We start from the raw sequence: 24642 nt of genomic DNA, 5'->3' as shown, positions 1-24642 counted from the left end.
AAGAGCTCCTGCAGTTAAATAATGGACTGATTAACACAGAGAACTAAGGTACTTGCAGTCTCCTGACAGACTTCCTCTGCTGTAGCACAGACAAATATGTTCTGCTGAGGATTTAGGGAAAAGCCTTTCCTTCTAAATCTGTAAATATGGTATCTTTGTGTGAGTATCTTTGCATTTCTGTACTGAACATCTTTACGGTCTGTCCATTTATACTTAAATACATCCCCCTGATTCCTTTACCTCAAGTTCATCAGTGGTTAATTAGACTCTTGGGCTTAATGGGAAGAACAGGGGGCAGCCATAGGTCTTTAGATTAAGAGAGTTGTGTAGTATACTGCTTTCAAAGCACTATATCCCTTTCTTAGAAGTTTCAAAAAGATATTTAATCACATTGTCAACATCAACCAATAGTCAGTCCCTTTTGCTAATAAGATACCATGGCTTTTCTTCCAGCCATCTGTAACTTTCCTCCAAATAAGGTACTAATGTCCACTGGGACTGGATGTGTCCTTCTCTTCTGACTCTTGCTGACCAAAGACTGCAAATGCCAGGCTGTATAGTTCTCCCAATACTTGGAGTGACTGTTGCCGGTTGTATCCTGGCCAAAAATTCTTCACTTTTGCCCCTTTCTTTCAGGCAGTTTGAGTCACTCTACCTTAGATACACTCAGCATTGCTTGCATGTACCAAGCTGTCGCTAAACAAAGGGTTGTGTGAGATTTTGATTTTTTTTCTTCTATCATAGCATAAGGAAAAATAACTCCATGCAGCTCCAAGACAAAGGAAGACAGTGTTTCTAGCTCTTTTTGGCTTATTGGAGCTCCTCTGTTAATTACAGTAGTCTGAGGGATGTGACTGGGAGAAGGAAAGCCAGGAGCTGAAAACATAGAGCATTTGTTATCAAGTCTTAAGCAGCCCCTCTGTGAGTGGTGTTAGTAAAACATTCTACCTGTATCGGAAAGCGTATGATTCCTAAAACACCAAAAGGACAGATAGTTAAAACACTTTTTGTGGCCTGATAAGATCAGCCATGACTTAAGTGTTGCCTCAGAGGTAAAATGCAGGACTAAGTCTGAGGCTATTTGTATGGTGTTGAAATTTCTAATATTGGCCTTTTGAGCAGCCTAAAAAGGGTCACTTAACCTGTTTTCTCTCCACTTCTGCATTTATGAGGTGGGAGTCAGTGATTGCAACTTCTGATGGAGTGGTTTAGATATCTGTCAGTACAGAGTGCAGTTTGAGCTGTGTGTTATTAGAGTTTAAGATTGTATATCCCTAGCCTCAACAGGAGACCTAGAACGTGGTCAGCTGTATCTATTTAGGGTGGCTTCTGGTTTGTAGAGGTGCTGGAATGGATTCCAAGGATAGAAGGCTACTTGTTTCCATAAAAACAGAGTGATAAATTTCAACTGTCATATCTTAATATTAGGGATGTTTGAATTAATTACAGTGAGGTAAGATTAGGGTGAGAAATTTAATGTCAGGTGTTCTGTGATAACCATGAATATGCAGTTCCTAGCCCGATCTTGGACTGAGGGATGAGCTCCTGCAAATTATCTCATGCTTATGGCAGGGCTGACATGCATCATCTAGTTAATACAAGGAAATTTAGGAGAGGGACTGATTATATCATGGTATCTTTTCAATGCTGTTAAATGTATAATCTTGTTTCATAGCAGAGCCTCTTATTTATCTAAAGGGTGGGTTTAAGTAGTAGGATGGAGTCAGACTCTTTTCAGTGGTTCCCAGTAACAGGACGAGGGGTAATGGGCACAAGCCGGAACATAGGAAGTTCCGATCAAATATGAGAAAAAAACTTCTTTACGGTGAGGGTAACAGAGCACTGGAACAGGCTGCCCAGGGAGGCTGTGGAGTCCTCTTCTCTGGAGACCCTCAAGACCCGCCCGGATGCAGTCCTGAGTAGTGTGCTCTAGGCAATCCTGCTCTAGCAGGGGAGTTGGACTAGATGATCTCTAGAGGTCCCTTCCAACTCTGAAAAATTCCGTGATTCCGTGATTTCATTGATCAAAGGAATCAGTAATGGAAATGTGGAGATACTTGGAAAAGAAGAGGGGGAAAATGTAAAAATTTTATTAAAAAACAAAAGCCATAAAGTTAGTACTGAATACTTCAAGACCTTTTTTTCTTTGCTTATCATTAAATAACTTTTTTCAGGGAACAGAAGAAATAGTAGCCAGATAGTACTTACTTGTATCGCCCAAGAGTTCATAGTTATCAATTAACATGGGGTGCATAGCGAGTCATTCTGTTATTTTTTTCTGATCATTTCTATGCATTTTATTTTGAAGTATTAACACTGTGATAGATACTGGCATCTGTGAAGATGTGCTTCATAGAATATATCTTATTTTTCCAGCTGCAGCTGCAATTGGTGTTGATTTTTCTGGACTTCTACAGATTATTTCAGTCCTGTGACATGAAATGTATATATTTGAAACTGGAACAAGTGCCAGTCCTGAGATACCTTTAGAGACAGGTCTGTCCTGGCAGAGGCAAATGAGATGTGGGCTAATGGTGCTTTGGGAGGAAAACTGCCAACCTTGAATAGGTGCTCCTGGGTATCTTCTGATTCATAGACAGTCAGTTGTGTTTGAATGTTCCATTATAGGGCTGCCAGATCAGCTTTTGGAGATAGTAGAGAAAAAATGTTAAAGATTAGTCACATTAAAAATTTTTCAATTAAAATCCATTTGAGGTTCCTCCTGGAACATTTACTCTGGTGTATTTATGAGCAGTTCATTTCGCTTATAGCTTTCAGAACATGCAGTATAGTAGAGTTATTCAGGCAGCAAAATGGTTTATTCTTTTTGTCTTTTAAACTGAATTTTACTGTAAAGTTATGTATCACATTAACAAATCTTGAAAATTCAGTAAGCCATTTGGGTTACAATAATAGCACTTAAAGTCACTCTGGAGTGTGAAATGCAGTTACCTGCCAGCAGTCATTTCTGCTGTCAAGCATTTTGATCTTTTTTGCTGTGAGATATAAGCCTTCTCCTAAGACTGACTAATGTAACTAGTCATAAAGCTCACATAAAACTTTTAAGTTCTTTAGTGCTAAACTTGTAATTCTCATTCATTGTGCCTAATAGGTAAGACTGTTGCAATTGTTCATAGTGATTTTTAAAGTGTTTGTGGCTTTTTTTCTTTTCTTTTTTTCTTGTAAAAACAAAACAAATGAAAAACCCATCCTGAAAATAGTTCAAGATCCTTAATGTTAAATATTTTTTGAGTTCACTGACTCAACCAAATTTTCAGAATGGTCACAGTTTTACTCTGTTATCAATTCTGTCTCCTTATGCCTAGCATTGTAATACAATTTTATTTATAGAGTCATATATATACATTGCTTTTTTCAAAGCACTCATACCACATTCCATACAGAGAGAGAAAAATCAGGACTCATAAATATGGCATTGCATAATTTTAAAGTGCTTGTCTTCTAGAGATGAAATGCTATTCTGTTTGCATGCTTTTAAATCATCTGTTGTTAAAGTTATTACGCTCCAAAAATCTATCTGATTCTATTTAATTGGTACGCTGATATATTTAAGCTACTGCGTATTAATTTTCAGATATCTTTGTGCAGAATAGCAAATACTTAAGGATAAGGCTTTGGAAATTCAGAGACCTCTCAAGCAAATGAAAATAGCTCATGTTGGATAGACTGACAGCTGCAGAGAACCTATAAATGGTTTAGCACCAGTAGGAAGACTGAATATATAGTGATAAAAATAAGCTTGCAGTGGAATTGATATGATCAGCAAAGAATAACTGAAAAGGATGAGATCATGTGGATCTCAATATTTTTAATGTAAACATTAAAAATACTTTGACATGTAGGTGAGGGCAGCCAAATAGCCTATCTTACGTATGCTCATCACGAGCTCTGAGTAATTCTCAAGGGGTGCATTGCTTTCTTAAAAGTACACACCAGCACATTTGACGTATAATCTGTCTGAATATTTGAAACCTCAGGGTTAAAAATCCTCTAAGAGTCTAACAGTAGCAATGGTATCAGCACAGAAATTTCAACTGTAAAGTTCTATTCCCAACCTAGTAGTCTATAAAACAGTAGGAAGATGATACTTTAAGTAATTCAGGTACATCTACCTCAGACTTTTTCCACTGCTGTTTTAATGGCACTGTTAAATAGTAACCACTAGTCAGTGTGAGCTGAGTACGGATCTTCTAAATATCAATGTTGATCTCCCTGGCTTTATAAATGTAATGCTGAAGGCAGTTAGGTAAAGGAATTCCGTGCTGTTTCTATTGGTCTAAAATGTATAAGGATATGATAATAAGCAAATTCTAAACGGAACGTGCGCTTTCTGGAATTCCTTTCAACACAGTTACTGTGAGAACTGCTTATTACAGCAGTAAGAGGCTGGGATGTTCCCAGTTTCACTCTATCCACTTCTGGTGTTAAATAGTTCTTCAGAAAATGCATTTAAATGTATGCCTCATTTTCCAGCCTGAGACGTTTGAGGGCTAGTTTTTAGTGGCATTGTGAGTTTTGTCCATCGAGCTGAAAAAAGTGGGATTTCTGCTTCTGAAATCAGTTGTCCAGTCTTGTTTGGAGTTTGTGTTGCCTGCATATGTAGGACACTTTCACACACCCCTCTCCAAGCTACAATTCCCCATGTGTGCAATGATGATGCCACCACTTCCCTGTCTTTAGAGGCTTGCTGTGAAAATCTATTAATTAGTGCCTGAGGCAACCAGAAATTGGACTAAAAGCAAAAAGAGAACTCCAGAGTAGGTATAGAGTACCTTTCGCACAGCTGGAAGGAAATAAATAAAGCATGTGTTTACATAACAAAGTTATCCCAAGGATAAATATATGTTTAAGAAGGAAAATGAGCCTAATCTGTTTATTCCGGAAGACAATACAAAATGTATGTGAATTTTGCAACTGAAGTTGCATGTTAAGTTTATACAATTAAGTAGTATGGAAGACTTTTCCTTTTTTTGAGGTAGATGGGGTTTTTTTGGGCTTCACCAGAATTTCCTTATAAAATGCATTAAGGAAACTTGTATCCTTTCTATTTTAGGTAGAAAACGAAAACATGTCTCGAATTTAAGTAGTACAGGTTACAGAATGGTTAGTGAATAGAGGCTTGCAGCACCCTGCTGTGGCTTAGTTTTGTGTATTGTGGCTCGAAGTTGGACAAGTATCCATGTGTGGGTGTTAGACTTCTACAATCTGCACATCGTTCTGTGGGCAACACTTAAATCCTTGTCTAAAGATGAAGCTGAAACAATCATATGAAAGTCATGTAACTGTTCTAACTATTGATACATTCTATTTACAACATAATTTTACATATGTTTGTATACATGAAATAAGATTAATGTGTAAGAAAATGTCTCACAACTTAGAATTGTGATGTGCAGAATGCTCTGTTAAAATTTTGGCATAACAATAGCTTTCCTACTATTGGAAGCGTAATACACTGTTAACTTAGAGAAGCTCTTTTTTAAGCTCATACATAATTTACACATGCTGGTTCCACTGATGACTTCATAGGTTGATTTAAGCAAAAACAGGTGTTGCTTTGAAATTCCAACTTAAACTATTTTTGTGAAATTGCACCATTCTGACTTCACTACGTGACACTTACATCACAATAATAGTATTTCCCCATCAGTAAGTATGGACAAACAGCTGTAAAATGCATAAATGTTTTACTGTTTAAAAAAATGCATAGAGAGATATGACACGTGTTTCATGTAAATGCATCTGTATGATTTGACATTCTGCCACAATTCAGTGTGTGTTGACTTTAGTGGGGAAAAAAGCTCTGTCAGGTCTTCAGTGGGTCAGTTATTCTTTCTACCCTTCTTGGTATTTATTTGTGGAACTGGTCTGCATAAACAGCAAAATAATTCTCTCACTGGCATGTCTTAACTAGCGCATTGCGTTGTGTTCCCTGTAACTTCTGCCTACATACATATGTGTGAGTATTAGAGTTGAACATTGGTAACTTTTCTAAATAGAAGTTTTGGAAAATTTGGAGGTAAGGAAGGGAGGTTAAGGCTGTACACTCATTAAACAAGGTATACCCAGCAGAATGAGGTGGGTGAAAACAGAATGAACAGTTAGAAGACTAACTAGCAGAAATAACTGAAAAATCACAACACGGTCTATTTGGAGGGAATGGAGAGTCAAATTCATTTCAGTCACTCAGGGGAACTGATATCCATGTCCTTTTCTGAGGTTTTACATAATCAAATACAAATCAGGGAATGGGGTAAGTGTATAAATGTCAGGCACTTTTTTGGTTTTGTTTTGTTTTCTCATATGCAAAACGCACGTGTGCTCAAAGCCTTTTCTCTCCTTCAAGAGATGAGGGGGATTTTTCAGGGACATTCTAAAACGTTTAAGAAAAACTTTGAGCTGTCATCATCAGTGTCAACCAACGGTGTGGCTTTTTTGATGACAGAACAGGAACAATTTTAGCAAAGCATCCTTTTCCTCTCCACCATTTGAGAGCATTACTTATACTGCTATTGAAAGGCATGACAGTTCATAACAGCCATTTAAAGTTTGCATTTGATTCCAGTGGGAATTGGAAACAAGAGGCTAAACTCCAAATACGGATTAAATGGCTTAATTCACACTAATGCAGTTAACTCTGTAGAATCAAGCAGCACATTTATGTTGCTTTTGCTTTAGAGTCAGATTCTGAAAAAAATAACTAACAAATGAACATAGTTTATTTATCAGTTATAAAAGACTATGGAGTTCTTTGAAGTCCTTAGAGACAGAACAACTCTGTATAAATACAAACTGCTTCTCTCTATACTATAGCTGCAGGCATTTTAACAATACCCTTTCTAAGCTGTCTTTGTGATTGTTTGTGTATTCATAAATGGTTCACAACTGAGGAGGCCAGTAAATGAGCACCCCCAAAAAATTACTGTAGCTCTCTTTAGACTCCGAAAAGGTTTTATGGCCACTGAGCTTACCAATAATTGAATGTCTGTGTGACAGGCAAAGGCTGCTGGTGCTTTTATAGGAACTAATTTAAATGTTACATTCACCCAAAAATGAATGATCCTGTCTTTGTGCTTTAAAATATGGAGGCCAAGACTGATAAACGGCAGTGTGGGGAAAAACATTGGAAAAACAGATTGGTGATCTGGCAAACAGAATTAAAATCAGTTCAAAACGTGTTTTAGCTAGGGGAAAACACAGACTGAGACAAATGCATCTCAACTGCTGTGATGAAAGAGAATTGGCTCCAAAACCAAAGATTTCTCAAGAAGAAAAAGAGAAGAGGTTTCCAGAAAATTCTGTAGGGGAAAACCTCTATGACGTGTTTGAAAAATAGTAATTTAGCTGAATATAGAGACTGATTGAACCCACACAATTAAACATTAAAAGTCCCTTAGCCAGGCTAACTCCAGAGTTGCTGTGATGTGAGTCTTGGATACCAAGAATTGGTTCTGGTTGTTGCAAGTAGCTAAGTCTGGTTTTACTCATAAGAGATGTGAAAGTGCTCTTCTCTGTCAGTGCTGTCGCCCATGCCAGAAGGAACGAGCAAATGTCAACAGAAAACGTACCGCAAGAAGAAGGTCCTTTCATACCCAGTGAAACTGAGATTTCAGAATCAGTGACATCCTTATTTCTGTCGTCATTTTTTCCCCTTTTAGAAAATTAAAGGAAAAAAAAGATTTTGGCTTCATGCAGTGCTGAGGGAGAGGATTTTTAATGGTGATTCAGCATGTGGAGAGGGCTATGTTCATTTATAACTTAATTCCGTGACGTTCTGTCCTTTGTCACTGTTTACAGTTTGTTGACTTCCTTAGTGCTTTTCAGTTGCTTCCTTTCAGGAAATGGAATGTTAAGTGAATATACTTAATAAGATAATATTAATTTCATTTTTATTCTCTATTCTTCCTGGAAATGGTAAACACTTTTAAACTGTTGCACCTAAGACTTGGTTTCCCGTTTAAGGGAGTCACATACCCTGGGAGGGGGAAACTGTGTCTATCTCAAGAATTTGTTTTCTAAAGAAATAACACTCTTGCAACTTAAGGCTTGTAATACTATCATAGGGCAAGGTAATGTCTGTTGTCTTATCGTTACAGGAGTCTAGATAATTACCTTTGGCAAAATGCATAATTTCAGATGGGTGAGATCAGGTGGGAATGAGTCTTATTGCCAGTGTGTAAAGGCCTAATTGAGACCTTCTTGAAAGAGTCCTGTTGATAAAGTGGACAGTAGTGGTTGTATTTAGCTGGTAATTCTAAAGTGTCAATGACACTAGTAACCTGTGTTCATCTGTGCCCACCTGAGTTCCTGTACAGCTGTGAGTTTGTGTGTAAACATGTTGACTTTGCTATCTGAGCATGCAATTCCTGCAGTAGTACCTGCAGTAGCCTCCATCAGCAGAAAATTGCTTGTGGTGGGCTGTGAAATCATTACTGCTTCATCACAGCTGAGATGAACGTTGTGTAGAATGGCTTTCTGTCCTAGACACAAAGACAATTGTCTGTGTCTAACTGTAGCTTTTTTGCTTTTGTTCCCTTGTCCCTTAAGTGAAAGCCTTTTGGGTCCAGATACACTTTAGGTACCTAAGAATCTGGGTGACGTGAATGGGAGTTAAAAAAGGCTTGTGGACCTCAATCCTGTGCTGGGTTGCTTACAGTTGGAGTTGTCTCCAGACCCAAACCTTTCAATCATGAGACTCTTGAAGAGCTTGAAGTTCTGTTTCAGAAGTGCTTTGCTCTGAAGAAGACAGGTCATCTGGGTGCTAATCTTTTGCTTAATTCCCACCTGGACCTGCAGCTGAAGCACTTGTCTGCCTGCCTATCCATAGAAGTGCGCTGAAGTAAGCCATGTTAAACTCTCCTGTAGGATTAGACTCCCTAAGGAGCGCTATAGTGTAGTCATGGTGGGGTTTGGAACCCAGCTGTAGTGAAGAGTCGCCCAATTCCTCCAAGAAATGTGTCTGAGCTCTAAAAGGATTTGAACTAAGCAGTCTTAGATCCTCAGTATTTCCTGTTTAATGGGTTGGGCACATTCCTGTTCAGTGTGCTGGTTAGGCTGCTTGCTTCATGCAATTAACTTCTCACGTCCCTTGTACAGGAGACCTCGCACTGATTAGTGGTACAACTCAAGGCTAAAATTTAAACTCTTTGGCATCATATCCATTTGTGGATCTAGTCTACATGTAATACCTTTAAAACAAATAAACAAAAACCATATTAAAAGAATTATCCCCCAATAAATTTAATTGAATACAGTTGAGGCAATTCTGTTGGACATCTCCTAACCACATTGCAGTCTCTAATTTATTTGGGTTGATATCTTTTTCTGGAACATCCTAAACTATGTAAAGGGAAATGAGGTTAAGAGAATTGAAGAGTAGGTTACTTGCCTCTCCTACAGTAGACCAAAACTTTTTCTGTATTTTAGGGATTTTTTGGGGGGGTAGTGGGGATGGTGATGAGGAATACAGCAAAAGTCCCTCTTCCCTCTGCTGTGACAGGGAGCAAGGAAGAGATTGTATCCCTGTGATAATCAGGAAGAAGAAAGGCTTTTCCAGATACCTTCTTTTCAGTTATCTTCTTCCTTACCTTGGAAGCATCAAGTCTTGTGGATGATTTCTTTTCCTATCTGTCAAGGATGCTGAAGAAGCAAACAGGGCTTAAAAAGAGGGTAAAGAAACAAGAGTGCAATAGAAAGCAAGACATCTGAGAACTCATTTCTGACTGGAGGGAGAAGACTGTGGTAGGAGCATCTAAACAAGACAGAAGGAGGAAATGATGTGAAGATGTAGTAACACAGCTAGTCAGAAATAGGTATGTAGAGAAGTGTGTGTGTATAACAGCAAAGGTGGCAATAAGAATGGCAAGAAAAAGAACATGTGGAAATCACTATTGAGTTACTGTTGTAATAGGGAGCTGGATCATGTTTTGGTCTTTGAAGCCCCATTGCTTTGCATAAAGGCAATAGAACTGAGTACTTGAAAAGTGACAAAATATCAAAGGTTAAGCTTTTTTAACTAATGAAATACCTGTAAAATCATACAAATGCAACAAAAGTAAGGAGTTACAGAAATAACAAATGCTAGAAGGATTGCTGGAATTAATTACATGTCAGTAATGTGTAGCTGTCTAGACCTGGTAAATAAAGTACAGCTTGACATACTGCCCTCTTGTTCAAAATGTTTGACTGGGTGGGTGCGCACACAGATGCCTCATCAATCACCGCATGCAGAACTGTGGGGAGTACTTTTAAGCATCAGAAGGCGGCATTGGATCTTAGATGAAATAAAACTGGATCATCTTATTTTAAATTTTATTGCCATGTCTAACTTCTCCCAGTGTTCGTGGCAAGAAAACCAGGTGTGAGGTGTGCAAGTGTACTGTAATGAAGTTTCTGGAAAGAGCAAAGATGCACTGCCCTACCTGAAGACAGGCATTTCTATACTGAAGCAAAAAATGAAATTACCCGTCATCTGTGCCTTGTCTTTTTGAATCCAAGTTTTCAGACTTGTTTGTGCGTGTGACTGTTACATAAAGAATAAGGCTCATATTCTGCCTGGTTTTCAGATGGGCAAGGATTGAATGCAGAATGTTTTACTCCCATGCTCAGAGCAGACTGAGTTCAGTACTGCAAAGGTTGTGTAAGGAATGTTCCACATTCACTTCACTGGGATGACATCCATATCAACAGATCAGAAAGGGATTTGGGAGATCTGTGCCCCTTTGGCCTAGCCTGCGGACTGGGTCTGAGTCTTACATATCAATAGTGCACTGTTGGGGGAGAAAATAAGTTACACCAACGGAAGCATTTTACATAAGTAGTGCTAAGTAATCCTGCTGCTGTCCCCAACACTGATCAGACCTTAGCTGCAGTATTGTCTAGTTTTGGACAGCGTATTTGAAGAAAGATGAGGGATCAAGTGAGTGGTATCAAAAGCAAAACAAGAAAGAATGGAGGTCTGCAAAATGTGGCTGTTAGACTGGAAAAGTTTAGATGGTTTTGGTTTGGAGAAAATGAGACTGAGGGAGATTCGTGGTAGCAGTCCTCAAGTACGATAGAAATTGATCCACAGAGGAATAAGGTTTTGTCAGAGTTTGCTGTAGATAAGGCAGGGCAACAATACACTTGAACTGCAACAGGAGAAATGTGAGTTAGGTATGAGGAATACCTTTGTAATAAGAGAGGCTGAAGCACTGGAATACATTTTCTTAGGGAGGCTATGGGATCTGCATTATAGAAGGGTTTTAAGAATAGGCTGGACAAACGTTTAGTGTAATGCTGCTGTTTCATCCTGTGTTGAGAAAAAGAAGAGAGGGGATGTAGGTGATCTCTCAGAGTCTCTTTCAGTTCTTCCTACGCCTAGCAAGGGCTGTATTCCTCTCAGTCTGTAACCTGAAATTTAGGGAAGGTCTGCCTCTCGTCTGTATGTGAATCTAACGTGTCTTTATCCCTCCTCTTTTTTCCTTTTTTTTTTCTTCCCCCCCCCCCCCCCCACCCCTAGCTCTTAGCACTAGTAAATCTTCCAAACTCTGATATACCTAAGATGTATGATAACCAAGTTTCAACTTGTTCTGATCTTTGGGAACTAGGTTTTTGGGATTTTTTTTTTGTTTGTTTTAAATTGATGACTAAGCGGTGATAAGACATAACTTCCTCATATATTTTCAAAAGTGAAAAAAGGTCATTTGACAATAGTTCTAAAAGCTTAACTTTTACTTACACAGTTGATTTTTATACAATGTCAGCTTTCCTTTTAGCTGAACAAGCATATTAGTAGTAAGGACTAAACCAGGTGGACTGGTGAAATAACTGGGAGACACCTGTTTTAGGAAATAAGTAATTTCCGTCTGCTTCTTTTCTTTTTTTTTTTTGTCAGCATTTAATTAAGAAAAAAGAGAGGATGTTGGTCATCTGAGAATTTAAGATGTCGAATTTATTTGCTGTTCAAAAGCTTATCAGCTTTAATTTGAGAAGATACATTTTCATTCCAAAGTTTTCCTCATGGATCATGGTTATCTGAAAACATGAAATTGCCTGAGATAATCTATTCTCTTTGGGAAGAGAATGCCATTTTAAAATAGGGTCTTCAGGTCTGATGAGATTGTGTGTAGATACACAAATGAAAACTGGATTCAGTGCAGAAATAAGGTGTCATGAAAACAGACTGTTATGTATCGTTCTTGGAGGTACTAACGGAAAGCCTACAGCTTGCTTAGTTCTGTTTCCGCAGGAGATTCACCTCAGGAGTTTGTCATACGTGAATGTATTAAAAAAAGAAAACAGAAAAACCACGCCCTCAAACCCTCTAAAAGTAGAGTCAGAAAGAAATTTAGTGTAAGGGTTATGGGAGAGATGTGTAAGCTCTACCAGCCGAGTCCACAGTATAAGCCACTGCTTGTAACTTTTATTGTGAATCCTTTTGATTAAATCACTGTGAAGCACAAAAACATCATACACATAATACTTTTTTCAACACATTAAAATATTTTCTTTTCTTTGCCCCACTTGACCTATGAGACAGTACAGTGTAGTCATCTTTTTAACTGAATACCATTTCTGCTTTCTCTAGCGTTGCTAGCCCATTGTCTTCCTGCAAAACAGGGACATGCCACAAATCTTCTGAGATCCACTACAGCTATTGAATACTGTCTGGTGAAATCCTTGCAGAATGCTGGAGCCGTGAGGGCAGCCATAAAGCTGAGAAAAAAATGTGTTTATAGAATTTCGTCTAGAAAGAAATGAAGGCTGAGCAGCATTACAGACAAAAGGGCTCAGGAGGTTGAGGAGGAATCCTTCCCCTTATACAACTCTGCCCAGGCATGGCCACATGAGCTGTTGTGACCACCTGGATCTAAAACCTGCCACCTGCTTTGTCTTAACTCATTCACCTTTTCTGGTAATGCAGAAAAAAAATCAGTTTGTTGTGATGGTCAAGTGAGGGCAGAAGGCATTCTATGAAGAAATCTTTTTGCTTATATTTTCCATTTCTCCTGCAGTTGTTGTTAGATCATAAATCTATCACAGCAGGGGATTGCTGTGTTCATAATATTATATCATAGTCTCTTACAAGGATGGAAAGAAAATCACATACATGCAGTGCCAATTTTCAACTAAAATCTCATCACTCTACCCACGGAATCACGGAATTTTTCAGAGTTGGAAGGGACCTCTAGAGATCATCTAGTCCAACTCCCCTGCTAAAGCAGGATTGCCTAGAGCACACTACTCAGGGCTGCATCCAGGCGAGTCTTGAAAGTCTCCAGAGAAGGGGACTCCACAGCCTCCCTGGGCAGCCTGTTCCAGTGCTCTATTACCCTCACCGTAAAGAAGTTTTTTCTCATATTTGATCGGAACTTCCTACCCAGGCATCTTTCTTTTTGAATCTGGCTCAAGAGAGTTTCACAGATTTTGGAAATTATGGGTACATTCTTCCACTGATCTCTTTTGACAAATTTAAAGAGTTCTTATGTATAAGTGAGCCTGGACTATGAGGCAGGATGATGGTGCAGTTGGCTGAGCCTCCCTGTTGTGAATTTGCTGCCTAGCTCAGGGATGAAGCTTTAGCCAGTATTAACAATCCTGATTGTCCTGCCTTTATTAAAACAGTCTATCTCTAGTTCTGCCATTTTTTCAGTAGCTTTGCTATTTATTTGGTGTTTATATCTTCTGCTTTTGTAGTCTTTCATTAGGCTCATTTATTTATCTGGTCTCACATGTGTATTTCTTCAGTCTGGTGTTACACTTAAGAGCAGAATGAGGTGTTTCATTTCCACGTGTTTAAAATTGGTTTTGAAGAGTTTATGATACATTTCTGTTTATATATAAAAAACCCCAATGATTCCAGGTATGTTGCAGTGCTGTGGCATCATCATTTTTTTCCAGAAATGAATTTGAGATAATATAAGTTGCAGATCTTGTCATGTCTATGTTGCAGTGGCATCATCAGTAAAGCTTCTGGTGTTTAAAGAGGAAAATAATCTGTATGCTACCTCAAAAAATGCACTGTCTTTCTTTCATATGAACTAGCCCAAAACCAAAAGAGGTCAAGGCTACAGCAATAATGGGCTTTTTCTAGCTTGAAATTGTGGCTTTTAACATTATACTGCCAAACCAGCTAAGAGATATTGAAGCATATAGTTTCTCATTTAGAATTAAATCATCTCCACTTTGGACAAGAAGGAGGGGTGGGGGGGCGACCAACCACAGACAAGAAGAACGGAAGAGGATTCAGCAAGTCCAAGAGTCTAACCTTGTAGAGTTTCTGCCAAAAGCTTCCTTTCAGAAGGGTTTGTGGTCTGTTTTCAATTTAAATCTACTTGTATTATGCTCACCGTTAAGGTCCCTGAACCTTAGGGTGTGTGAGGATAGTACTGTCTACATAAGAACTAGAATGTAGACTAGAGAGTGGGATGAAGATAATATCTCTGCCTTGAATCACCTCCTCATACACTAGTCAGTTTTCAGCTCAGAGGCCATCATTAGCTTTGTATCCTTCTTAAATATCTCCAGAAGAAATTGGGGAAGTTAAAAGCTGTGGCCTGCGAGTCAAAGAGAAGGAAATAACAGTTTCATTAGAGTTTTCATAAATCTGAGAAAGATGGAGGAAATCTTCCTGTCTCAAAAGAACATGAAGTTGTCTTATTTCTAGCTCTTTGCAACCAGTAAAACAGGAATATCTGTGAGAATTGGTTTTATAACAAAAGCATTGCTGAATAATGATTTGAATATTTGTAGGACTTACATCATGTTACTTTTCGGACTACTTACTTCCCTGAAAACCTGTATCTGAATATTGTTTCATGGATACTATTTACCCTTGTTGATAGTGGCCTGTGTTTTTGAAGGTACTGATGAACTGCTGTTCCTCTGTTGCTACTCCCATACTTACATGCTAACATTTTCTCACCCAAAAGGGGTGAGAGGCAAAATTACAATTTCCATTCAGTCTCATACTAAGGTCTCTCTGGTACCAAAAAAAATATGCTACAGAATTTTTCTGATAAAATCTGAACTATGTGATAAAAAATATTTTTAAAATAAGATTGTTGTTAGTAACATTGTGCCCAAATTCTGATACAGCTCAGGACTCAACAACATAGTGCAGAATCCTATGAAGGAGAATGAAATGATGGTTCAGTTCCATCTATACTGGCAAAGCCAATTTTTTTTATTTTTTATTTTTTTTTTTTTAGCTAAGCTGGAAAACTTGTGTGGGTCCCCCAATACTAGTTTTTACAGTGTAGGCAGGACTGACTTTTGTGACTCAACTAACCATGTTTTTTTAATTAGATCACATCCTAAAGGAAAAATGTTACTAAAACATCTGAAAATATAAAATATAAAATGAATTGGGCTTTTCTAGGAAAAGATACATATATATATATATGTATAAAAAACTATGCAAATAAAATGCAAAGATGTCCGTATTGCTTGTGAAGCTTCTGTTTAACAAAAGGAAAGCTTAGAAGTCCTAGCCTTGGCAATTCACAAGCCACTTATGTCTGTTCATTGGGAAAGGTGTATTAAAAATTATCATAAGAAATGCTTGGCATCCAAGAATCCAGGGTGTCTTCTAAATTGACAGTCTAATCCTAAATCTCCTAAAATCACAATACTAACCTTTAATTGAAGTCTTTTATTTCTGTTTCTGTCTGGCCTGTACTTTTTCTAGCTAATGTTTAGGGAGAATAAGGTAAGAGCATCTGTACTACAGCTGCTGTTCAAATAGAGCAATGCCTTTACTGTAGACAAAACAGTTGGCACAATTGTTTTAATTTATTTGTTTATGAGGAGCCAGAAATAGGAAGGCCTTATATTCTTTTGAAGTGGGAAGATTTTCTTCATTTTCTTGAGATTTTCAAAAAAATGTTTGTCCAGAGGGTATTTCATAAACTAGGTTAGACAACTATCCAGCAGCCTTTTTATTTCTATGACATGAGGAAGAAGGAGATTCTTCTCTTTCTGTGTGTCATTTCTTGGGCTTGTTAGGTTTGATATGAAAGTATTTATTAATAGTTTCCACAAAGATGCTGTGATATATTTACAAGAACTTGCTGAATTTATTAGTAAGTGTGCAGAGGGCAAACTGTGTTTTCTTTTTAAATAATTGCAAGTGGAATCTGTTCTTTTTCCCTAATTTTCCTAATGAGTAGTTTTAACCTCTTTTTTGTCTTCAGCTGTTACACTTGGAATCAAATACATCTGTTTTTAAATCAAATTCTGTAACAAGAAGCTCTTCTAATGGGCTTAATTTAAAATTAGTGTTTGCTCAGTCTTCATTACGCTCAAGTTTTTAAAATGACTGTAAGGAAGTATATAAGAAAAGAGAATCTAGCCATTTTAATCTTTTGAGTTCAGAACCAGTATTTTCAAGTATTGACACTTCCTCACCCTTTTCTCTGACCGAGCTATTTATTACTTAAACAAAGGCTGACAGCAAAGCTTAGTCTATAATATGTAAATCCTTGTGGAAAAATGGTGCCAAAAAACTGTGAAAAAATGGGTCCAGGCAGCTGCGTCACAAGGTTTGACCACTTCGGGCTGGGGTGCCAGGAGATTTGAGACAGATGTTTTCAGACATGCCGCATGCCTAAAACATTTCCAGGGGTCGAGCTACAAATAGTGACTTAATAAGTGCAGAAACAGGAAAAGTATGCAGGAGGACACAAGAGTTTATTCACCCCTAGGTGCACAGCCAGCCTCTTTACATTACATCTGCCTGTCAGGGTTGGCTATTTAAGCTGTCATGCCCTTGGTATTGCTCTTTGTCTGCCTGTGAATAAAGTGCAGCATTGTGATTACTAATCCCACTCCAGTGACTTGACTTTAAATGTGGTTTTGGAGCAGATCCCGGAGTTCTGTTTGCTAAGCTTCCTACTCCTGTTTCAGAGACACCACTGGAGATCTATGAGAGAGAGCACTGCAGACTGCCCTCCTCCTGTAGACCTGTCGCCTTTTTCTCCCCCCCGCCTTTTTTTTTTTTTTTTTTTCCAAAAATTTTTGAAGGAAATCAATGGATACCAAAGTCATCTGTTTGTTTTTCTTTTTTTCTTTGCCTCCGCTGACAGTGGGAAATCACACTGGTCGCATCAAGGTGGTCTTTACACCCAGCATCTGTAAAGTGACTTGTACCAAAGGCAACTGTCAGAACAACTGTGAGAAGGGAAATACCACCACCCTCATTAGTGAAAACGGCCATGCTGCTGACACTCTGACAGCCACTAACTTCCGAGTAGGTAAGTACCCTGAAACTGTATTTGTCCTTAGCTGTCCTCTCAACTAACAGAGGGAGGAGATGTTTTGTTATTAATACCAGTTGTGCATCTGTTACTCTTTGTTTGGAGGGCTGTGCTGAGTAGGAGCCATTGTATGTTAGACGAGCTTTCTGGTATCCTTCGGAAATGTTCCCAAAAGTTCCTTTTGTGTCATATGAAAAGTATGGGAGTCTTTTTCTCTGAATTTTCAGCTGCAGGGCTGCAACATGCAAAGCTGAAGCTTTTGGTAAAATTCATCCCTCAGAGTATGTGTTGGTAAATAGAGAAAATGTCAGATTCTACAAAAAGTTCTGTTCCTCTTTTTGCTTGTCGAATAGGTATCACTTGCATATGAAATCTAGCTAAAATAGTGAATTTGTCTCCAAACAATTGTGCAGGAATTCCTTAAAACTACAATCCTTTTTAAAAATACATCAGCTTTAAAGTTTTTCTTACTGCTGAGAGTAAGTCAGATTTCATATTTGTCATTTTTAGAGACTGAAATAATGTTAAGTCCAACTGAAGTTATTGAAGCCATTCATTTCCCTGTTAATGTTTATTCTTTCTGCTTGCTCAATAAGAGTATCAGCAGTATGCCTGTCTAAACCCTGCAACTGCTTGACTGTGTTGAAACAAATCCTGAAAGCTATCTAGGATAATGGTTAGCGTGTTTTAACTGTAGACTATATGATATTGGTAGGAATTTGTGTGCAAGTATTAGTCTTGTAAGCTAAGAAAAATACAGATATATGGATACATACCTAAACACTTTGAAATGTGTTGTTTCGCTTTATGATATCCTTAACTGCTCTTGGAAAGTGTTTTATTGTTATCCTGAAAATATCATAGTACCATTTTCTAAAAAAACTTTTTAAATTAATTATCTTGCCAATTTGTACTCAAAGAATGCCAGATATGAACATGGTAATTTTAGTCTCTGTCTACTATAAACATAATGTCAGGCAGTGCTGAGACTGGCCAATACTGCCCTTTTTAAAGTGCACTGTATTTCAGGCTCTGAGGAGGGGAAAAGCTATTCCAAATTATTTTTCTTTTCTTCTGGACAGACAATACAAAGAGCAGTTCCCTCTCTTAACACTCCTACTAGACTATCAGACTGTGGGTGAAAGCTCTTGAAATTAACAACACATTTCTTGATAATATGCATGTTTGTAAAAATATATATGTTTTGGACGAATGATAATAACATCAGTGTTTTAAAAGAGCAATACAGCACATTCTGGGTTTCTTTATGGTTGTTCTGAGACATTTTAAAAAGAAAAGGATTTTTTAAAGGAATGGTTAATCAAATACTTTAAACTTGTGTTTGGTTTACCAATCTTTTGGCTAGAATCACAGCTAAATAAGTTTTTTGTTTAATTTTCTGACTACTGTGAAAGGATAGGGTTATTCTCCCCTCCTTTCATTTGACCTAATTTTTTATTGAAATTATGAAATGCTGAGAACGGGCAGTCGTGTAATTTGTCTGCTATGTAAATCTGTGCTGTAACATGACCTTCTCTCAAATACTTGAAAACTTGGAGAGTGGAAATCGACCTGTGAAGACGTGTTCCACACCTTCCTTCCTGGCCTCAGGCCATGCAGCTCGTGATGCACTGTGTACAATAGGCTGCTAGAAATATTCAACAAAAGTGGCCTATAATTGTATTTGATGGAAAGATAAGGGAGTGTTATGTTTAAAAATGTATAAAAACAAGTTGCTACGCATGTATAGGGATTTTTAACTTGCCTGTAGCTAGCTATCTTCCCTATTACCTTTGAAAGACCGAAAGCATTCACTGCAGCTCTAAGTATCGTCATTTTTACAGAAGAGGAATAAGAAAGTCTAAACTGTGACTTCAAGGCTCTCCAGTTAAAAATAAAAACACTGAGTGAACTTAACTTCTTAATAGCCAGAGGGGAGAGATCCTACACCTGTAGATTGAGTTCTACTGATTGCAGATTTTCAGGAGCTTTTGAGTCAGGGTTTAAAATATATGCTACTGAAATAACTTCTATATCTGTTCTCTAAGTAGCGCCTCTCATTAGCTTAGGCTTGTCCTGATAGAGATGTCTCCTGATACATAAAGCAGAAGTAATTTGGGTCTTCTGACATCATTTGTTTTTGTTATATTTTTAACATCTGTATTATGTTTTACTTGTGCTTTTTGCTTTCAAGTCCCTGTTCGAAACTTGTTTACTTACTGTTTATCCAAAATGCCTGGAAATTCTTATTCTGATCATTTGACATTTTAAACGTGCAACTATGAAACAGAATGTCGTGTCAGAAAATACATACTTAAAGCAATGAACTGCACTTTTTCCATTATGGCATTTTTTTAAATGGCATTTTAAAGTATTTGTTCTTCCTAAAACCAGAAAAGATAAATTCAGATGCCCTATTTGGAGAACTAACTCCTGTTACTAATAATAGATACCTACTATGAGTGGAGAAATTAGGAAACTGCTTTAGGTTGTTAGATCTAAGTGCATTTCTGTAGCAGGAGCAGCGTTCTAGTATACGAGATTGAATTTAGATTCTCTGATGACAGATTGCAGTTAGCCATCACTTTGTTTTGCTCTTAATAATGAGCCAGAGTAAAGTTTTGTATTTATGTTCTACACTTTGTGCTGAACTTTGTGAACAGTTTTTATTTTCAGAATAAGTTGTAGTGCCTGTAACTAAAGCTACTCAAGTTTTTCCATGGGTAATTTCAGATTCTTGAAATTGCTCGGTTTGTCATTTCAGCTGAAACTTGGTAGCAGTGAGTCCAGGCAAGGAACAAATCCTGTTTCCTGAGAATTTTATAAGATATGGATAAGCCATTAAAAACAAAAACCCACAACAAGAAACAGATTGGGGGAAATGTAGCTGTTCAGGTAGCCGAGATTTTGGCTGTTCTCATGAGGAGCTCTAGCATTTCAGTTGAAGGTGATGAAAGCTTGGTATTTAAAAGGAGGGATCTCCTTGATTGCCAGTCTGCTTCAGTGAAACTTTGGAATTTTTTGCAGTTTCGTTTTGTGAATGGGATATATTGCACAGTTAAACTAACCAACCTTCAATATTTCATTGGCTTGGAGAATGAAAGCGTTTAATCTGAGTGGAAACTTCTGCTGAATAGATGATTCTCATTATTCTATTGGATTGATGCATGTGCAGTTTGTATGGTATTTCAGTCTTGATATATCTACAGAGGCTTGTAAAACAGGGTCGATATATGTGCGTAGGAAAGGATGCATATAGAATAACATATGAGGTTTCTGTCTCATTTGCTGTTGACATTACTCAGTGATGTGTTCTGTTTCTCCTCAAAATTATTCCACGTTCCAAAATACCTATTTTTGAAATAAATTTTCTCTCTGTAAGGAGTAGGAGGACAATGACTAATTTGTAACTGTAAAATGAAGCAGAAAGGAATTAGGAAATGCCCAAAATAAAGTTCTTCATGCTCTTTAATTTTTTCCCCTATTCTGCATATGTATTTAATTGTAGATTTATATTCTAATTTTTTGCACAGGATCCCCACCATGTTTGTTGCACGGGAATGACAGAACTTAGTAAAGGAAGCAGTCATTTAATACTTAAGTTTATATTCGCTGTTCATTTGCAGCCCTGCATCTCATTTAAAGCAGTTTCATTCAAACTGTTACAAATGAGAAGTTAAAGAGAGTTGCATGGTGTTCAATGGAAGTGCATATCTTTCTGTAGAAATTTTGTGTCTGAGCATTTGGCAGTATCTATGTCAAACAGGGAAATAGCAGCGTTCTGCAGGTGCAGACCAGGGAGAGTTTAGGAATTTTTTCCCAAGACCATAGGAGACGATTGCGGCAGAGGTGGTGATAGAATTATTGCTCTGCTACTCCCCTTTATGTCACCCTTTTAAGCTCATCAGTACCTCTTCTTCTAACATTCCCTTCACCTTTTCTTCTGGTCCCTTTTCATACAGTCTGCACAGTTGTCCTTCCTCCTCCTGGCTTTGCTGTGTACAACTATAGTTTACTTAGGCCTTTACTGGGCTGATGGATTATTTTGTTGTGTGCTTTCCCTTAGAAAAAGGGCGGATTTTTAGGCGCCCTATATGTCTTGTTTCATTCAATTTGAGTGCAAGTTAAAGTGTTTCTCCTACAGCTTCACTGCTCTTTGTAGGGAATTGTTGTGAGGTTGAGAATGATGTCAGATGTGTTTGTCATGGCCTGCAGCGCATGTGAGACAATCTTCCTTGAGAGACTAGAAGAGAATGGGAAGATGTTTATCCATACTACTTTTTTCTCTTCTCATCTCTAAAAGGTCCATTTGTCTCTGGCCCCATGTTAACAGGGTAATAGGATCTGTCGGACATAACTTGGTGATGTGGTGTCATGGTGTTGATTAAAAATGGCAATGACCTGTAAGCAAGCCAGCCCATTTTTATCTGTGTTTTTTGTATGACAGGAAATCCAATAGCAATGAATGGTGTTTTCTTGCTGCCATTTGCTATGTAATAAAGTTGTTGTTTCTTTGTTCGGTATGATACATGCTGCATATGTCCTACTACATTAAGAGGTACTGCAAGACTATGACATTTGAGGAAGACTTGTCAATACTGTTTGGTGTGAAAAGGCTTTTATTTTAAATAAGATTGGAGGGCAAGTTTGACATATAAAGGCTTGTGTGCCAGGGAAGGCAGACTAAAAGACCAACAGCTTGTAGAAGTATTTGTGTATGTTTGTGAGAATTTACAGACTCTTCTGGCAACTTGTGAGGTGTACGCTGTTCAGTTTTCTACCCATTGTATTTTCTTCTTTGTTTTGTTGTACTGGGTTTAGTAAGAGCTGATAGAATGGCAACAGATTAGAAGAGGTGCTTTCTTCCCTATGATGAAGTGTTGTTTACTACTTGGTGAATGGTGTCAGCCTGGGTAGGTGACCCGTGGTGGATCTATGTAACCTGTGCCCCAGCAGGACACTATTCCTGTGGCTTGAACTGAGACTTAGCAGATGTAGCTTCTCAAATTGGAGGATTTAAAATAATTGATAATTAATGTCATGCAGAGATTTTTGAATTCCTTTTGGTAGCATAACTGAGGAGAATTGATTGTTTTAAGTGCTTTGGTTTTCAACTTGATTATGTTCCATCAGACAACCTAATTGATGAGAAGCTTATTTCTGGAATAACTGCTTAGCTCAAGAACAGCATACGCTAATTCATGGTCTGGTTTTAGTAGTGTATTCTCTGTGGGTATGACTGAAGTGTTACTTTGAAATATCCTTGGGTTTTGTGCTTGAACTTGCCATAGTATCATCCTTTTCTGAAGCAGCTGCGATGTAAGAACCTTGCTATTCCCCCAATATTATCAGTTTAGTCCTTTTACTCTCTCTATAGTGGCTACCTTGTAGCCTTATTTGGTAAAAGTTTTGTTTCTACTGTCCCTGCAGTAATTACCATTTCCGCTCTGTCAGGCTTTATTGTTTTATGCTCTTTCTGCTGCCAGATGAAATATTTTATTTTTTTTCTAACAGACACTGGCAGACACTTGAAAACTTCAGAATTCTCGGACAACTTGGTTAAAAGATCAACTTTTTGAACTTTCTGCAACAGTAATCAAGCAAGTTTGCCAATCTGTCAGTGTCTCACTCTCTCTCAAAATAAAAAAAAAAAAAAAAAAAGAAAAGGATCAGGACATTAGAGTTTATTCACTGTTTTAGCTGGTAAATTGAAATTTAATCTGTATGAATGATGACCATGCTCAAAATACTTATTCATGCAGCAGCACTGTAACAGCTGTAGCAAAATGAAGGCCAAGTATTTTTCCTCAAACGCTTGTCTGAGTGTCTAATATACAAAGACAGACAACCAATGGTGGAACTATCTTGTGAATTGTTTACACCCTCTGCCTTATAGAAGCTATTAGGAAAAAGGTATTTCCCAGCCTGAAAAGCCAATGGAAAACAGTTTCAAAAGAACCACTTATCATGAGCATCAGTTTAATAGATATTCCTTTTTTCCAGCCTCCCTCTGTTCTGTAAAGTAAATTTGAGCAGACGGGATAATGAAATCATGTACTTGCCATCCAGGTAGTGCAGTGTAGGCTTTCCTAATCTGAACCACTAGTGGACTAAAATTCTACTCTGTAATGTAAACGTACCACTCTGTAGTCTGAGCAGCACTCAGGTTTTTAATGCATTTTCATTTTTTGGCCACTATAGTCAAATTACAAAGAAAAATTATATCTTAAGGATTTTGTTGTTGTTGTTGATATCCACATCTGTTCAGAAGGAATGCTTTCTTTCTCCCATGTATTTATCAGTACTTGTCATCAACAAATAGTTCTGGTTTCTACCATACAGCTTGCAGCATCTGTGAGCTCTTTCTCCATAATCTTAAAATAATTATTCAAATTTGACATCTTTCCCTCTGATTCTAACGGAGGCCAGATGCTGATTTAAAGAAAATACATTGTTCAGCCAGATGATTTCAATGAAGTTGAATTTAGACAGGCCTATTAGCAACTCATTTCCACTCCCTTGCTCACCTTAAGGACTTCAGACCATCACTGCAAAGCAAAAGTCCATCTGCTCTGAAAGCACTCACCGAACTGTATATTATAGAGAACACAGTTTTTGTATGTGCAGTCATAGGAAAAACCACAAATGGAAATGGTACAAAATCCACACCTGCAGCCATTCAGAAACACATGGAGTATGTTTCCCTCAAAGTTAAAGCAAAACAGAACACAAAGCTAAAATGCATAATGCTTTATTTTACTGTATATGGTTTTAATATATGAGGATTAGTTTATGTACATCTGACTTAAAGTACTGTAAAAAGAGAACTAAGAGTGTATTTGCTTGAATGATTACATTGTTGCATATTCAAATAAACACACTACCTTGTACAGCTATAATTTTGTTATTGCTAAACCAAATGTCTTTGCACATACCTCACTGAAGATCAAGTATATGCCAACTTTGGCTTAAAAAAGAAGAAAATTGCCTTTGAATTATGCAAGCACAGAAGAGTCTGACAAATTTCTTTACTGGTTAAAATATAGCTTTTATCATGGATAGATTTCGTAGCAAATGGGTTTGTATTTAATGTGTCCTTTTGGACGCAACACAATCAGAAGGAAGCAAGCAGCTCTCACTGCTCTACTGATGCAATCTTTCCCTGTTCAAGCCTCTCTCTGCCATCTATTCTTTTTTTTTGGTGTATTTTGCTCCAGATAATTCCCCTGCCTCTGCACAGTGTAGCCTGTATAACTTTCACCTATTCATTCCACCTATAATTAGTTCTCAGATTTGAGCATCACTGCAATCAAGAGGCCTGTTTTGTAATGTAGACACACAGACTTCTGAATCTTTCCTTTGGAACACGAACTATATCTTCATT

General features: G+C 37.7%; 1 protein-coding gene across 8 annotated transcripts in view; it reads left to right on the top strand.

Annotated features, from left to right (window-relative positions):
- LTBP1 (latent transforming growth factor beta binding protein 1) overlaps positions 1-24642 on the top strand; it is a 202061-nt gene that overhangs the window by 50914 nt on the left and 126505 nt on the right. For 6 of the 8 annotated variants that reach the window (XM_054196709.1, XM_054196705.1, XM_054196708.1 and 3 more), the window contains exon 5: positions 17088-17255. In XM_054196709.1, coding sequence (XP_054052684.1) covers positions 17088-17255 — 168 coding nt within the window. Of the gene's footprint in view, positions 1-16701; positions 17256-24642 lie in introns of those variants that run through there. The other 2 variants (XM_054196713.1, XM_054196712.1) reach the window with 1 other exon arrangement.

This window comes from Rissa tridactyla, chromosome 3, assembly GCF_028500815.1.
Source record: "Rissa tridactyla isolate bRisTri1 chromosome 3, bRisTri1.patW.cur.20221130, whole genome shotgun sequence".
Lineage (NCBI taxonomy): Eukaryota > Metazoa > Chordata > Aves > Charadriiformes > Laridae > Rissa > Rissa tridactyla.
Note: the sequence above shows the minus strand (reverse complement) of the source record. Positions and strands in the feature narration are given on the sequence as shown.